At 32.5% G+C, this 16040-nt stretch overlaps 1 protein-coding gene across 1 annotated transcript; it reads right to left on the reverse strand.

Annotated features, from left to right (window-relative positions):
* Nucleotides 1–1316: 1316 nt before the first annotated feature.
* On the reverse strand, nucleotides 1317–2510 carry LOC110032285. Its single transcript, XM_020735859.1, has 3 exons — nucleotides 2327–2510; nucleotides 1761–2209; nucleotides 1317–1672 (listed from the first exon to the last, which is right to left on the reverse strand). The coding sequence occupies exons 1-3, from the start codon at nucleotides 2508–2510 to the stop codon at nucleotides 1610–1612; spliced, it is 696 nt and encodes a 231-aa protein (XP_020591518.1). The 3' UTR covers nucleotides 1317–1609.
* Between the last annotated feature and the right edge of the window lie 13530 nt (nucleotides 2511–16040).

Below are 16040 nucleotides of genomic sequence, written 5' to 3' on the forward strand. Positions count from 1 at the left end.
ACTAATTCAACAAAAATAGTTGAAACACACTATAAAGGTCGTTGTCGATTGTTATGGAGGCAGTAAACCGCTGATTCTGTTGTAGATGGTGGTTGTAGTGTCAGCTTGGGATAGAGAACATAGTTGAAAACCAAGATAGCTATTGGACATGTGACTTACAGATGCTTACTCCAAGAGTGTCGGTTGCATCGTATGTGGGGCGCATCGTTGCATCATATTTAGGCAGCGTTGTTACGCTAACTTCGAGGCGTGTCATTACACCATCTTTGAGTTTTTTTGTTATAGTGTATATAGGATGCGTGTTGCATTATATTTGAGGTGAGTTGTAAGACAGTCTTTGAGATGCTTCGTTACACGGCTTTGTGGTGTGTTGCTACACTTTATGAGAGGTGCACGTTGTATCATCTTTGGGGCATTTTCATACTATCTTTAGGGTGCATTGTTACACCTTCGAGATGGGTTGTTATACTGTCTCTGGGATGCGTTGCTGCTTAGTTTGTTTCACAACTCAGCAATATACACTGGGATTCCATATCACATGTAGTGATTCCTCAAGGGAAATCGTTGTGATGAGTAGTGAGCGGTCGTTCGTTGTAAGGAGCAATGAGCAGTCTTCGACCGATAAGCAGTGGTCGTGATTGCAGAAGTGGGTGGTGTTTGCTGCATCTTCAGTGCAGAACACTGGAATTCAGCTCCTTCTCCCAGGTCTGGGTTTCCTATGGTTCAAATTTTAGCTCCACTCTTCAAAAAATGGGGTAGGGCTTTACTTATATAATCTTTAAGAGCCTTAATGCAAATTGGGTTCAATCTACCAGACAACTCAGAGTGGTTCATTGGATTAGACAATATTTTGCGAACATTTTAATACTTTGACGATGTCAAAATTGATTGATTTGATTCAGATTGGACAAACATTGATGCCATTGTGTTTGGTCAATTTGCTTGCAAGCTGTCTGAAATTGGAATACTCAATGTTTTTTATATGAAAATTAAATTTATTAGAAAATTATCTTGAGATTCTCAGCACACCAAATTTGTTGATCAAGCAAATAAACAAATAAAATGCCGACACACTAACCTAAGATCATAAAGAAGCCTAATACTTTACTGCTAGGGCAGTCCGGCGGTTAAGAAATAAATTTAGCAAGTTAATAACAACCGTAATCATTTGATTAATTTTAGTAAAGCAAGCCCTCGACTAACTATATATATATATGTATGTATGTATGTATATGTATAACTCAGAAAAAAATACAAATGATTCATCTCTATTTTTATTTTAAATTTTCATTTGAAAGTTATGTAGTTGTGGGATGACAAACCAAATATAACCAAAAGAGAACTTCCTTCACTGATGCAGCAATAAACAATAAAAAAAAGCACATTAAATAAACACTGTTCGATGGCATTTTTTATTTTAGCTTGGAATACATAAGCAAATTCCAATGAGGGACATCGACCACTGCAATGCCCTTTACGTACTTACATAAAAACCAGCCAATTAATGCATACTTAGCATATATATAAATATTGAACGAGGAGCAGAAGTTGGCCTCTCAATGTATCCTGAAAGAAATCCAGCATTCGTGGAACGTCAAAAGAGCTTAGGCTAATCTGGCACATCATATTTAGATGGTGTGATGGAGGGCAGCAACGAGCCAGGGAGCAGTTGCTGTGCAGAAAATTTGAAGAATCAGGTTAGGGAAAATAGTGAAACAACAAAGGTTAGACATTTAATTAAGCTAAAGCTACTAACTCACATCAAGCTGTTTTTTTATGACTCTCGGTCGCTTCTTAGGACGTTTACATGGGGGCAATCCAGTCAATGTGTAGTAGTCCTCTTCGATCTCTTTGCGTGAGAGAGAAATTGAGATCTTAGGACAATGCTCTCGCTTCTCGAGATTGTCAGGCATGAGACGGACGGATCTCTTTCGCACGCTCTTACGCGACAGAGGTGTTGGTGGTGGTGGTGGTGGAGAAGCATTGTCATATATCAGACGGACGGACCTCTTCCGCATGCTCTTCCGTAACGGAGCTGGTGGTGGTGGAGGAGAAACATCGCTGCAAGGGATTTTGAGAATCGGCACCCTCCTGGTTCTTCTTCGATTACACGGCCGAGTCACAATGGAAGGCGAATTTGAAGGAGGAATGTGATTGCGTTCTCGAAGATCATCCGATTGGTGATTGCGTTCAGACTGATTTATGGTATCTGTGATAACGACGGCATCGTTAATTCTGACGTGGGTTTCATCTAGTCTTACCTGTTCAGGCAAATTAGCAGAGGTCTCGATTAGATTAGATTTGCGGTTGTGGGTGATAATCTCACCCTTTCGATCAGTGTTTAGGCAGCGGAGAACTTGGTGCCTTCCCCACGTCCTATGAAACGGGATATCAATGTTATGGAGACCAGACATGAACGCATTCCGTAGCCGAGATGGTGGTGTGGAGGAAACAGAAGGTGTGGGAGATTCTGGCGGCGACGCAGGGACATTCTCAGAAGGGATTATCATTGTTGGAGCTTCAGCGGGAAGAAGACGAGAAGCAATGAGGATTTATATTTAGGCAAAGGGGGATCCGCTGGCCAAGCCCCCCGTTTTCTCCACGTGCAAGTTTGCGGCTCGTTCTCTCTCTCTCCTCCCGCTATTCTGGCTTGGACGGTTCTTTCTCTTAGAAATGTTAAGCATCCCCATTAAGCGGCCATTTCTCAGCTGGGAAAGGTTATATAGAATAACTGTGGCAATTTTGTTTAAAAATAAATTACTTAAGAAATGTATATTAACCAAAAGGTAATTCATATTTAAAAAATCAGACTTATAATTATATAAATTTCGTTTAAAATTAATACTACATACAATAATTAGATTACAATATATATATATATATAGCATTTATTTAGTCTCTAGTGATTGTGATAGTTGTATTGTAGAATAATAATATTAATTGAATGAATAAGATTAAGTGAAAATAATAGATGACATCTAGACATAAACAGTCAAAAAAAGTGAGCAGGCGACAATTGTTGTGGGCACAAAATCGGGCGATGGTGTTTGAACAATAATTATTCAGCAATGGTATTTGATTGATGGTAGCCAGATAACAATAATTATTAGTGGTAGCCAACATCATTAGTTATTGGATAAAACTTTAGGTCCCCTTCTTGTGATAAATAAAAGTTCATTCATAATTTAAAAGTGTGATTTTTAGTTATTCTTGTCAAAATCTTAAAACATTCTGTCAAACTTTTGTTATTTTCTTTTAGTTTTCTTTTATCATAGAGTGTTCATTCAAAATACAAGTACTTTAATTAATTTAAGATAGAGTAATCTTAGACTCTTTGAAGACCTCTTTCTGTGACATCTGGTTTGATTATAAGCATACAATATTCAAATACTATTTCATATTTCATTCAAAGTCTCAAAAATTTTAATATTATGTAATTGCAAGATTTAGGGCTATTTAAACTAGGCTCTGACCACTGTGTCATTCTGTTTGTTTGCATCAGGGGGACTACACATAGACTTCGATGACATGGAATAGTATTTCAACCAAAGTGACGAAAGTAATACCCTACGATGATTCCAATCTCGAAGTGATATTTCACTACTCCGCGAGGTTTTGTTCCATAATTAGGGTTATGTTAAATAATTAGTAAATTTAACTAAGATTATTTATGTCATTTTTTGGGGTTTAAGCCACTCAAACCCTAATTAGAGCTAATGAACTACTGTTTGAAATCGACGACCAAGTTGAATTTTAGGTTCATTGATTTAAGAATTAGAAGTGGCTTTAAGGGTTTATTACACTAACTGATCCCAATATTATGTTAATTATATAATTTGGGCAAAATTTAGAGAAAACCCAAAATTGGCCCAAGAAAACTTTAGGAAAATTTCAAAATTCCCCATGGACCTAAGGAATTTTCTCAAAAAAATGATTGTAATTTGATATTTAATGTAATATTAATATAAGTTTTTATGATTTCTGTATTTTTGAAACTAGGTCCTAAATATTATGCAAAATTTAACGTTTTTTTTTATTTTGTAATGCTCTATAAAACGAATAGTTTGAATAGTTTTATTGATTTAATTTAATTTAATTTATTTTTTAATGTTTCTATGATTAATTAAATGATTAATCATTTAACTAATATCATAAACTCCCCTTTCATGTCACCAAACACCTTACATGCGAGACATAAACATTGGCTCTATAGTTAAGGAGTGGGACCTATGGTTTAGATAGTGTAACTAGTGATCATAGCGGGTTTTTTTTGTTTTTCCCAACATAGGGAAATGAACATTGTTATTTTTGTCTCCTTCTCTAGTAGGAGATGCTAGCCATTTGCACTAAATTCATTGATCCAACTGATTAAAGGACCTAAACCTTGATCCTTTGGGTCTAAAAGGATCTTGATAACTTAAGTTTCTAAATCTTGTTTTGATGGAGATCCTTTAACCTATGTGACTTGATGTGATTTTCTTATATGCAAGTATTTATTAAGTTGACACCACTACTTTAAGATTTTAATCCCCGGCAACGGCTCCAAAAACTAGATGTGCCTCTAGTGTGTGTTATTTTTCTGCATGTTTTATGTCAATTTAAATCCCCTGTAATAGTGTCAAAAACTTAACCTGTCTCTGCTTGACCCGTCCCAAACTTATGTAGTAATTTAGCTTCCAAAAGTATGACCAAAATCTTGACCTAATTTATATTAAGTATTTAATGTGCAAAATCAAAATGTTATATAAAATATATAAAATAGTTCACATACACACTAGTAATAGTTCACACACTAGTGGTTCTACGCAAGTGCACGTATTGCTTCAAGTAATATAGGGCTTTCTTTTAAAACCCCAGTATTGATCCCACGAAGAAGCAAGGTAAGAAGTCCTTAGTCAAATTCTAGTCTACTACTATTAGTCCTTAGTTTGGAAGATCGATTTAAGTGGTTTTTCTAACAAGTACTCCTAAATGTAAGTCTTAAGTTTAAAATAATAAATAACTACTCCTAAATGAAAATATTGACTCTAAAGATAACACTTTTTGGATGAATCGGTTTGGAGAATTTTGAGATATTAAAAATGTTATTCTTATGTAGTGAATTGGATAACATAAAGGAAGGATATACATTAAATATTGTATGTGCCAAATATGAGCAATTTTAATTCTCTAGCCTCAGTCAAGTGTTATAGAAAATCTTTGGATAATCTTAGGTTTAGTCTCTAAATTTGTGGTTAGGCTAAGAGGATTTTGACTCTCACTCAAGACCTCCCACTTCCCTTCCACTGAAGGCTAACTCTCGCTGTAGTTCTTAAACACTAAGACCGAATTGGGGATTTTAGTCTATCACCCTTGAATCTCCAATTCTTCGCCCAGTAATATATATTTCCTTATTTATTTGCACTCAAACCCCCATGAACTTCACCATTCATGGAATTCAAATGTCGTTCCACTTTGTTAAGAATTACACCGCCCTCTCGGGTTTTAATGCAATTACAACAAATTTTAACACTATAACGGGCCCTTATTGTAATGTAAAGAAAGTGCAAGTAAAAACTATCACATTTATAATCAAAACTTCTTCTAGCATGCATCACAATATCCTAAACATGAATCCATCCTACTCATTACATGAATCCTACTCATTACAAAAGAAAAGTAAAAGAAAAACAATGGCATAATCTTCTCATGCCACTATTTCCTAATAAAAAGACAGAGTAAGAAAAATACATCACAAAGCACAAATAAAACACAACTGAAAACTTCTTTTCATCAAAGCAAATCTACTAGATAAGTATTTAAGAAATCATAAGATAATGAAGAACACAATACTTAGCTTTTTTTCCTTGAAAAAAATGTAAAAATCTCTCCCACAAAGTCTCCCGCTGATCCATACAATACTAGTACATCTCATTACATATTCTCTCAAAATCCTCTCTCCAATCTCTCCAAAAAGGTAGAAATCTACATTTCTACTCCTATTCTAAGATCTATAAATATTCTCCAAATTTTCTACTCACACACACACTTTCTCTGACATAAAATTACTCAATTGTAGTGTAGGGATGAATTTCCCAAGAGATGCCTCAAGCAACATTCCAAAAATCATCTAAATTCAATGTATATGGGCAAATAAACATCCCTGGTGCTATCGATGCCATTTTTCATCGTTCTCTGGACTCTGGCGCCTTCGGTGACTAACAAAATTTTATTTAGCAGACAACGCCCACCCTGCGCAGCTCCACCATTTTGCTTCGTTTTGCTCCATTTTAGCTTTGTTTCACCCCGTTTCAATTGTGTTGCATTCTTAACAGATAGACCTACAAAATAAGCATGAAAACAACCTTTCTTTAAAGTGTAATTTCAGTCAAAAATATGTGATAAGTGAGAAGTAGACTAAGCATAGAAAGACTTATCGAGATGTGTCAGGCCATAATCTTCTTTCTTGCTCGTTTTAGCTCCAAATTATACTGTTTTTGCTTCTTTTTCACCAAAATTCCATTTCTTGTATCTGAAGCAAAAAACATGCAAAATACCTTTCTTTAAAGTGCAATATCACCAAAAATGAGTATAAAATATAAGTCTAAAAATGCATATATTTTTTGTGCATCAAAGTCCCCCAAACTTAAATGTTACTTGTCCTCAAATAACACTTTTACTATATAAAAATATGACTTATGGTACAAATTTTAACTTCTAAATTTCTATAATTCGGTCTACTAAATATAATAACACAACTTAATTCAAAATTAAAAGTGTAAGAATACTTAGTAGTTAAGTCTAAGTTTTCTGATTCTCTATTTATTTCAAGAAGAATTGCAATTTGTCATATTAAAGTTACTTAGAATATTCATATGAAAAAGAACTTCATGAGATCTTTATTAGTAAGTATGCTAATACTCAAATAAAAGTTTAGAAAATGTAATAAAGCCTTCTTCCTCAAGTTGATTCAAGTGAAGTCAGTTTTTGATTAGGCATCTCCTCAAGCTTCTCCTCACATAATTTTCTTTTCTCTTACTTTCTTTTTTCCTTTTCTTTTCTTTTGCTTTTAGCATTTACTTTTCTTTTCTTTTGGGATCATTTTCAATCCTTTCTATATTTTTTTCTTCTTTTTTTCATGTGTGATTGCTATATCTGGATAGCCTTTAATGATTTTTAACTTCACTATCCTCTTCTTAAAGTTAAAAACCATTCACATTCCTTCACTTTATAGATTCATATTAGCTTTGAAGATTTTTCATAAAGTGTCATTCTTTTCTTCTTACATGAAACTCTAAGATTTTTAATACTTCAAAAATATAATTTCTTTTACTTTAAATAGAAAAGGCATAGTCTTATCCTTTCATACCAAATATCTTAACTCTAGAATTAACTTTCATTATTGAAAAGTTTTACTTAATTTTACTATATATTTAGAAAAACAAATATAGTTATTTAAAGTTAGCCTATAATACCAAAGGTGATGTCAAATTAAATTTTGAAAATATAGCTAATTGAGGACAAATAAAATTTTGTTTCTTTCTTTTAAAAGAAATTTTTCTTCCCCCCAAATTTAAATTTTAAAATATTTTGCAAATAATTCCATAAAATGTAGCAAGAAAAAAAATTAAAAGTTGAATCTACTTACTACTACAACATCTGATCAAATTCATATACATTCATAATCCGGATAGAATGACTGCATGAGAATGTAAAACTAGCTTAAAGTATGCTTCCAATAATATTAAACTAAAAGGAAGTATACTCATTTTAAAATTATATTATTTTTCCTACCCCTAAACTTGATTTTTAAAATGTATAGCATTTAGTACATAAGATATAAGTAGGAAGAAAAACAGTTTAGAAATTTTATCTACCAAAAATGTCTATCAAAAACATCTACAATTATTTATCAGGATAGAAAATATTTAGTAGAAAGTAAATCTAAACTAAACATGCTTGCTAAAATTGAAAGAAAGGTCTAATAACCCCCGCTCCATTATATATATATATATATATATATATATATATTTATATGCTCTCCAAATTTTTATATTATTATAACACAAACACAAACACACATGCTAAATGAGGTCAAGTCTTTCTTTAACTCATTGCATGTCACTAAAATCACATCTCACTAAATTACTTCCAATTTCTAACGAAATCACTACATAAATATATTTCACTACATAGATATATTGGGTACTTATAAATGATTTTTTAGATTATATTGCCAAGGATAAGTTTATCCCTGATATATTGGTTCTCGAGCACCAACACTAGGCATCACCATATCTCAATAATTAAACACCTCTAGCAGTTATAAGTATAATGTAAATTCATCCACATGTTACTCATCAATTACTCATCAAAATCAAATAGGTTAGCTACTCCTACTAAATTAAAACAAGGTCCAAGAAAGGAAGTAACAAAATTGAGATGGAATTTTCTCTGATAAATTTATAATATCTCTTCTAAAACTCAAGTTTGGGTGAGACTTGAGTTGTAGTAGACTCGTCAATCCAACTACTGCAAGAGAACATACAATTCTAACCATAATAAGAAGTTAAGAAATCACCTTCCTCATGACACACAAAAAGCAAATCAAAATACTAACAATCCAAACCTCTATCAATCATCAATTAAATTGATCAATCCAAACTAAAACAAACACAATACAACACTAATAATTATAACACTTAAGCACACTAAATCAAACCACACTAATAACTATGGGTTGCCTCCCATAAAGTGTTTTGTTTAACGTCTTCAGCTCGACAAATGATTCCACCTGGATCAAAACTCCATTTAAGTAATCCTTGAGCAATCACCCAATCTTTTCCAGATCCAGGGATTCCTACAAAGTCCTTGAATTTAATTTTTCCTTTCAGCTCTTCCATTTCATATTGATTCATATCCTTGTTCCTCTTATTTCAATCTAGATCCAATATTCTTTTAGTGATTTTCTCAATTTTCATATTAATATCATCTATAAATTTTATAAGAAATGGATCTTTATAAGATACTTCATAATCTCCCAAATTTTTTATCGGATTACCTCTAGATAATCCAGATTCTGGATCAAATTCTTCTTGGTTACTCTTTTGTTCGGTGTTGTCTTTCAATTCTTCCCTTTGGTAATAAGTAAATGGTAGATGTGGTTTTTCTATATTTATCTTAGTTGAAGAAATAAGTTTTTTTCTAATTTTGTAGGAATTTTTTCCATTTTTCTTTCAATCTCTTTACCCTCATTTCTCAACTCAAAGTTCTTTTAAAACATATCATTGAATTCTCTTCTAAATATTAGTTCGATAACATTATATTACTCATCATTCATCTCTTTACAATTTATCTCAGGGTCACTAGGTAAATTCTATGGGGGGTAGTTGTTAATTGCATTAATAATTTACTCCAGTTGGTTTTCTTATTCCTTAGTGTGACCTCTTGATTTTTCAACTCACTTGTCATTTGAATCACAATATCTTCTAACATTAATTCTTTCTTTTCATCCTGTGGGTTGGAATTAAATTGAGAATGATTATTAATTGAGTTAATAATCTTCCCTAATTGATTTTCCATATTCCTTATTGAGGTCCCTTGACACTCCAACTCACTCTCCATTTGAATGACAACCTCTTCTATTAAATCCTTCTCCTCATTCTGGGGTTTGAAGTTAAAATTATGAGGAAAAGAAAGTTCATTATTATAATAGCCATGATTATTCCAACTACATGTCTAATTAAATTTATTTTCTTCCCAAAATTGGTCTTCTCCTCAAAAATTATTATTCCTGTTAAAATTCAAATGATTTTTCCAACCTAGATTATAATAATTGGAATAAGAATTATGTATCTCATGGCCAGTTTCAATCTATTGTCCAAATAAATTTTTCTCAATAATTGGGGTTCCTTAAGGATATCTATCTATATATTGATCTAACTTCCTCTCAATATCTGCAACCTGAGAAATTAAAATTGTAAGAAGATCTTCTTGAAAATTTGCCACTCTCTTGGGATTTAGTCTTTCAATGCTACTAGCATTATAATCCAAATCTAATTAATCATTTAATTAATATCATAAACTCCCCTTTCATGTCACCAAACACCTTACATGTGACACATAAACATTGGCTCTATAGGTAAGGAGCGGGACCTAGGGTTTAGATAGTGTAACTAAATGGTGTGATTGTAGCTGTTTTTTTTTTTCCAACATAAGGAAATGAACATTGTTATTTTTGTCTCCTTTCTCTGATAGGAGATGCTAGCCATTTGCACTAACTTCATTGATCCAACTGATTAAAGGACCTAAACCTTGATCCTATGGGTCTAAAAAGATCTTGATAACTTAAGTTTCTAAATCTTATTTTGATGGAGAGCCTTTAATCTATGTGACTTGACGAGATTTTTTTATATGCAAGTATTTATTAAGTTGAGACTACTACTTGAAGATTTTAATCCCCGGCAACGGTGCCAAAAAACTAGATGTGATCCTAGTGTGTGCTGTTTTCCTACGTATTTTATGTCAATTTAAATCCCCTATAACAGTGCCAAAAACTTGATCAGATCCGAAATTACGTAATAATTTAACTTTCAAAAATATGGTCAAAAATTGACCCAGTTTATATTAAGTAGTTAAAATCAAAATGTTATAAAATATATAAAATATTTCACATGCTAGTGGTTTTACGCAAGTGCACGTATCGCTTCAAGTAATATAGGGCTTTAATTTAAAGCCCAAGTATCGATCGCTCGAAGAAGCTAGGTAAGAGGTCCTTAGTCAAATTCTAGTATACTACTATTAGTCCTTAGTTTGGAAGATTGATTTAAGTGGTTTTTCTAATAAGTACTCCTAAATGTAAGTCTTAAGTTTAAACCAACTAATAACTATTCCTAAATGAAAATATTAATTATAAAGCTAACTCTTTTTGGATGAATTACATTGAAGAATTTTGAGATGTTAAAAACTGTTATTTTTATGTAGTGAATTGGATAACATAAAGGAATGAAATACATTAAATATTTTATGTGCCAAATAGGAGCAATTTTAATCCTCTGCCCTTAGTCAATTGTTATAGAGAATCATTGGATAATCTTAGGTTTAGTCTCTAAATTCATGGTTAGGCTGGGAGGATACTGATTCTCACTCCATAGCTCCCACTTCCCTTCCCCTAAAATCTAACTTTTGTTTTAGTTCTTAAACACTAGAACCAAATTGGGGATTTTAGTTTGTCACCTTAGAATCTCCAATTCTTTGCCCAATAATATATATTACCTTCCCTATTTATTTGCACTTAACTCCATGACCAAAATAATCCTTCATGGAATCAAATGTGGTTCCACTTTGTTGAGAATTACACCGCCCTCTCGGGTCTTAATACAATTACAACAAATTTTAACACTACAACGGGCTCTTATTGTAATGTAAAGGAAGTGCAAGTAAAAACCATCACATTTATAATCAAAACTTCTTCTAGCATGCATCCTAATATCCTAAACATGAATCATATTTCAATCTCTCCAAAAAAGGTAGAAATCTACAATTCTACTCCTATTTTAAGATCTATAAACATTTTCCATGTTTTTTCCACTCACACACACACTTTTTCTGACATAAAATCACTATTATAGTGTAGGGATGAATTTCCCAAGAGAGACCTCAAGCAACCTTCCAAAAATCGTCCAAGTTCAATGCATATGTGAAAATAATCGTCCCGTTTTTGGGCGTTGTTGGCATCATTTCTTGTCGTTCTCTGGACTTTGGTGTGGTTAGTGCCACCATGTAGCAGCTCTACCATTTTGCTCTGTTTGGCTTCATTTTAGCTTTGTTTCACCCCATTTCAGTTACGTTGCATTCTTAATTGATAGACCTACAAAATAATCATGAAAATAACCTTTGTTTAAAGAGTAATTTCATTTAAAAGCATGTGGGAAGTGAGAAGTAGATTAAGTATAGAAAGACATATCGAAATGTGTCAGACCAGAATTTTCTTTCTTGCTTGTTTTTGCTCCAATTTGCACCATTTTTGCTTCCTTTCACCAAAGGTCCATTTCTTGTACCTAAAGCCAAAAACATGCAAAATACCTTCCTTTAAAGTGTAATATCACCAAAAATGAGTATAAAAATATCACCAAAAATGCACCAAAAATGAGTATAAAATATTGGTTTAAAAATGCATATATTTTGGTGCATCATGACTTCATTTTGTTTGAAACCAAAAGAGAACAAAGTTAAATCATGGTGAATACCTTTAAAACGAATGTATTTTTCTATTGGTTTATGCATGAAGTAGTAAGAGGTGGTCACAAACAACTTCTCTTCATGCACCTTGCACTAAGGCACAGTGAATAGCTCTTGAAAGGATTTTAGTGAGTCAATTGTTTTAAGAGAGGTCCCTAAGTAGGAAATTAAAATTCTCTCTTTTTGGCCATAGTAAAGCTGTTAGGAATTTTGGAATGCCCTTCATACCCATTTCAGATTCTAGAATGGGCCACTCAAATCACACTGATCTGCCCCTAATAAGAATTAGGGTGAGAATGCTCAATAAGATGGTGGAGTTGGTTGGAACTTTCGGCCAAACTCAGAGCTTTTGACAGGGTTTAGGAGGAGAAGCAGTTGTTGACCTCACTTTTGTGAAGATTTATTTACCAAACCAATTGTCCTAAACTATTATCACACTTTTTGGGGCCCTACCAGGCCAAACCTCAAGCCCCAACCCATTGGTTGGACTAACTTAGAGTTATGACCTAGTAGAAAAACCCAAATTGACTTTCGTGGGTAAGACATGCCTTAGGTCACTTAAACTGATTTGAAACCCTCGGGATCTCTCCATAAACCCTCGGAAGCTACCTGTGACCTCAAAGGTTGCACCAACCCCCAAATCCATTTTGGGGAGGAATCTATCACCATTGATCCTTGATCCCACTAGAGGCCATCAAACCGTAAAAATTAAAACAAAATCCTCATGTGCTCTTTTTGAACCCAAAATTTGGTGACACCTTAGACTGGTCAAGCCACTGATGACAAACCCTAATTTGGACAAAAACTAACTAAATTAACTACACTTAACCCTATGGCCTTCACAGCCACAATATGGTCAACCCAAGACTATATGGTCAACACATTGACCATATGGTCAGCCAAATATCATATGATCAACACATTAACATGTGATCAACCTAGGCCTCATGTCCAAATGATTCCACATGATCATTCATATGTTTACATGATTAGTCACCACCATGGGATTAATTTTTATGCATTTCTCTTGTTTAACTATGTAATTAATTAATTAAATGGAAATGTCATGAAAGACTTAACACAAGCCCAAGATTTAAATGAACAATTTCCAAGCCCAAGCCAATCATGGAGTCTAAGCCCATCCATGGCCAAAACTCATTTTTAATAGGTTGCCCATGACCCAATGGCACCTATTATGACATGAGAACCCATTAAAAAATCCATAATGCCACCAAAATTGACTTTTTCCAAGTCATCATGTAGAAGAGTGTGCACGACATCCCATATGGCTTCAAGGGAAGGGAAGTGGGAGCTCTGAAGTGGGAGTTAGTATCCTCCTAGCCTAGTTACAGATTTAGGGACTAAACTTAAGATTAGCCAATGATTTTCTATAACACTGTATCAAGGTAGAAAATTTAAACTGTTCATATTTAGCACAATACATATTCTAACCATTTTTCTCATCTCATTTTACCAAAATCTCATTGTAGTGGGAAAGATGTTTTTCACATAAGAAATCTTCATCACATTCATCACAAATATAGTTTAATAGTTTAATAGTTTAGTGATTACTGTTTAAACTTTGCATTTTAGTTTTGCTTGTAGTTAAATAATTTAATTCTGATAATATCTCAACACTCAAAATTAGTGACAGTAATTTTGTTTTACTTTCTGTGAATTTCCTAGTTAATTTATCATTTTAAATTTAAACCTTCCCCGTGGGATCGATATTTTGGGCTTAAATAGAAAGTTCTTTATTACTTGATAATGATACGTATACTTGCGTAGAATCCCAATATTAATTGCTTAAATTTCTTATTTATATATAGAGCATCAATTTTTTGGCATTGTTGCATAGCAGAGTCAACTTTATAATTTTTACACAACTATATTTCCTCAGAATCAAGTTTTTGGCGTCATTGCCGGGGAAAGTAACGTTAAATTAAATATATTTGGTAAATTGGAAAATTTTACAATAAAAATATACAAAAAATCAAAAAAATTAAAAAATATTAAAAAATAAAAATTCAAAAAGAAATATGTTTTTTATTTATTTAAGAGTTATTTTTAAGAGATTTTTCTTTGCTTATTATGTTTGTTTATGCGAAATATTAGATCAGAAGGTTTAGTACCTTACGATTCAGAATTTGAATGTACTATTAGAAAAATTTGAAAATAACAAAAAGAAATTAAAATTTTAAACAAAATGGTGAATAACTTAGATAATCAAATAAATGAAAATCGACAAAGACCTTTAAAAGATTATGTTAATCCAACAGCAGATGAACTTCACTTAACTATTCAAAATCCTGATGTTACTGTTAATTTATTTGAACTTAAACATACTATTATCCAAATGGTACAAAAAAATGTGTTTGAAGATCCAAACTTAGATCTTGCTAGTTTTCTTGAAATATGTGTTACTTTTAAATATGACGGAGTGTCTAATAATGTTGTTAGGCTTAGAATTTTTCCTTTTTCATTAAGGAATAAAGCCAAAGCTTGGTTAAATTCATTAGCACTTGGATCTATCAGAACTTGGGGAGAACTATCACAAAAATTCTTGGCTATATGTTTTCCACCCTCAAAAATAGCTAAGCTTAGAAATGATATTACATCTTTTTGTCAGATTGAAGGGAAATCAATATATGAAGTTTGGGAAAGATTTAAAGATCTTCTTAGAAAATGTCCACACCATGCTTTACCCGATTGGTTAATAATTCAAACATTTTACAATGGATTAGTAAGATCACTTAGATCTATTATAGATGATGCTACAGGTGGATCACTAATGTGATGAAGCATACTCTTTAATATAAGAAATGGCTACTAAAAATTTTCAATGGCCCTCTGAAAGGGTAAATCCTAAGAGAGTAGCTCGTATTCATGAATCTGATGCAATGTCTATTTTAATTCCTCAAATTGATGTTATTTTGAAAAAGATTGATCAAATTGGAATGAATTATTCTCAAATACCACCACTATTGGAGGAAAATTCACTAGGACAGATAATTATTACTCAATCATCTTATGAAACTTTGAAAGCTATAAATAATCAAAATAACAATCCCTATTCTAATTATTATAACCCTGGATGAAAAAATCATCCTAATTTTAGTTAGAATAATTATAATAATCCGTTGAATTCCTCCGAAAATTTGAACAATGAAGGAAATCATAATTATCAACCTTATTATCCTCTTGGATTTAACTCTAAACCTAACCCACAAGTTAAGGAAATGAAGTTAATGATGGAAGAAGTAAGGTTGATTATGAGAAATCAAATACAAAATCAAGGGGCTGCTATTAGAAATATTGAAAATCAATTAGGACAATTAGGACATATTGTTACTACACTTACTACACTTAGTAACAAACATTCTGGAATTCTTCCGAGTACTGTGGAAGTTAATCCAAAAGATCAAAATAAATAACAAATTAAAGTTATTGAATTACGAAGTGGAAAAAAATTTGAAACAAGAATTCAAAGAGAAACTAAAGTTGATGAAGAGAAGGAAGAAATGAAAAATGACCACAATAAAAATGAACAAACACAGGTTCCCTTAAAAAAATCATTACCTCAATTTCCTCAACGACTAAAGCAGAAGAATAAAAATAAACAATTTATAAAAATTTTGGAAAACCTTAACAAGTTAACGATAAACATTATTTTCGTTGAAGCTTTGGATCCAATGCCAAATTATGTGAAATTTATGAAGGATAAACTAAACAAGAAAAGGAAGTTTACAGATCACGAGACCGTTGCACTCAGTGAAGAGTGTAGTGCTATTATTGAGAAAAAACTTCCTGAAAAATTAAAA

This window comes from Phalaenopsis equestris, unplaced genomic scaffold (genome assembly GCF_001263595.1).
Source record: "Phalaenopsis equestris unplaced genomic scaffold, ASM126359v1 Scaffold000906, whole genome shotgun sequence".
NCBI lineage: Eukaryota > Viridiplantae > Streptophyta > Magnoliopsida > Asparagales > Orchidaceae > Phalaenopsis > Phalaenopsis equestris.

Bases quoted from the DNA above. Each gene is read 5' to 3' on its own strand.
- LOC110032285 (XM_020735859.1), bottom strand. From the start codon at position 2,510: ATGATAATCCCTTCTGAGAATGTCCCTGCGTCGCCGCCAGAATCTCCC. The intron at 2,210-2,326 runs GTGAGATTATCA...TCGTTATCACAG, and splicing joins CCTAAACACTGATCGAAAGG to ATACCATAAATCAGTCTGAA. The intron at 1,673-1,760 runs GTGAGTTAGTAG...TTTTCTGCACAG, and splicing joins TCATAAAAAAACAGCTTGAT to CAACTGCTCCCTGGCTCGTT.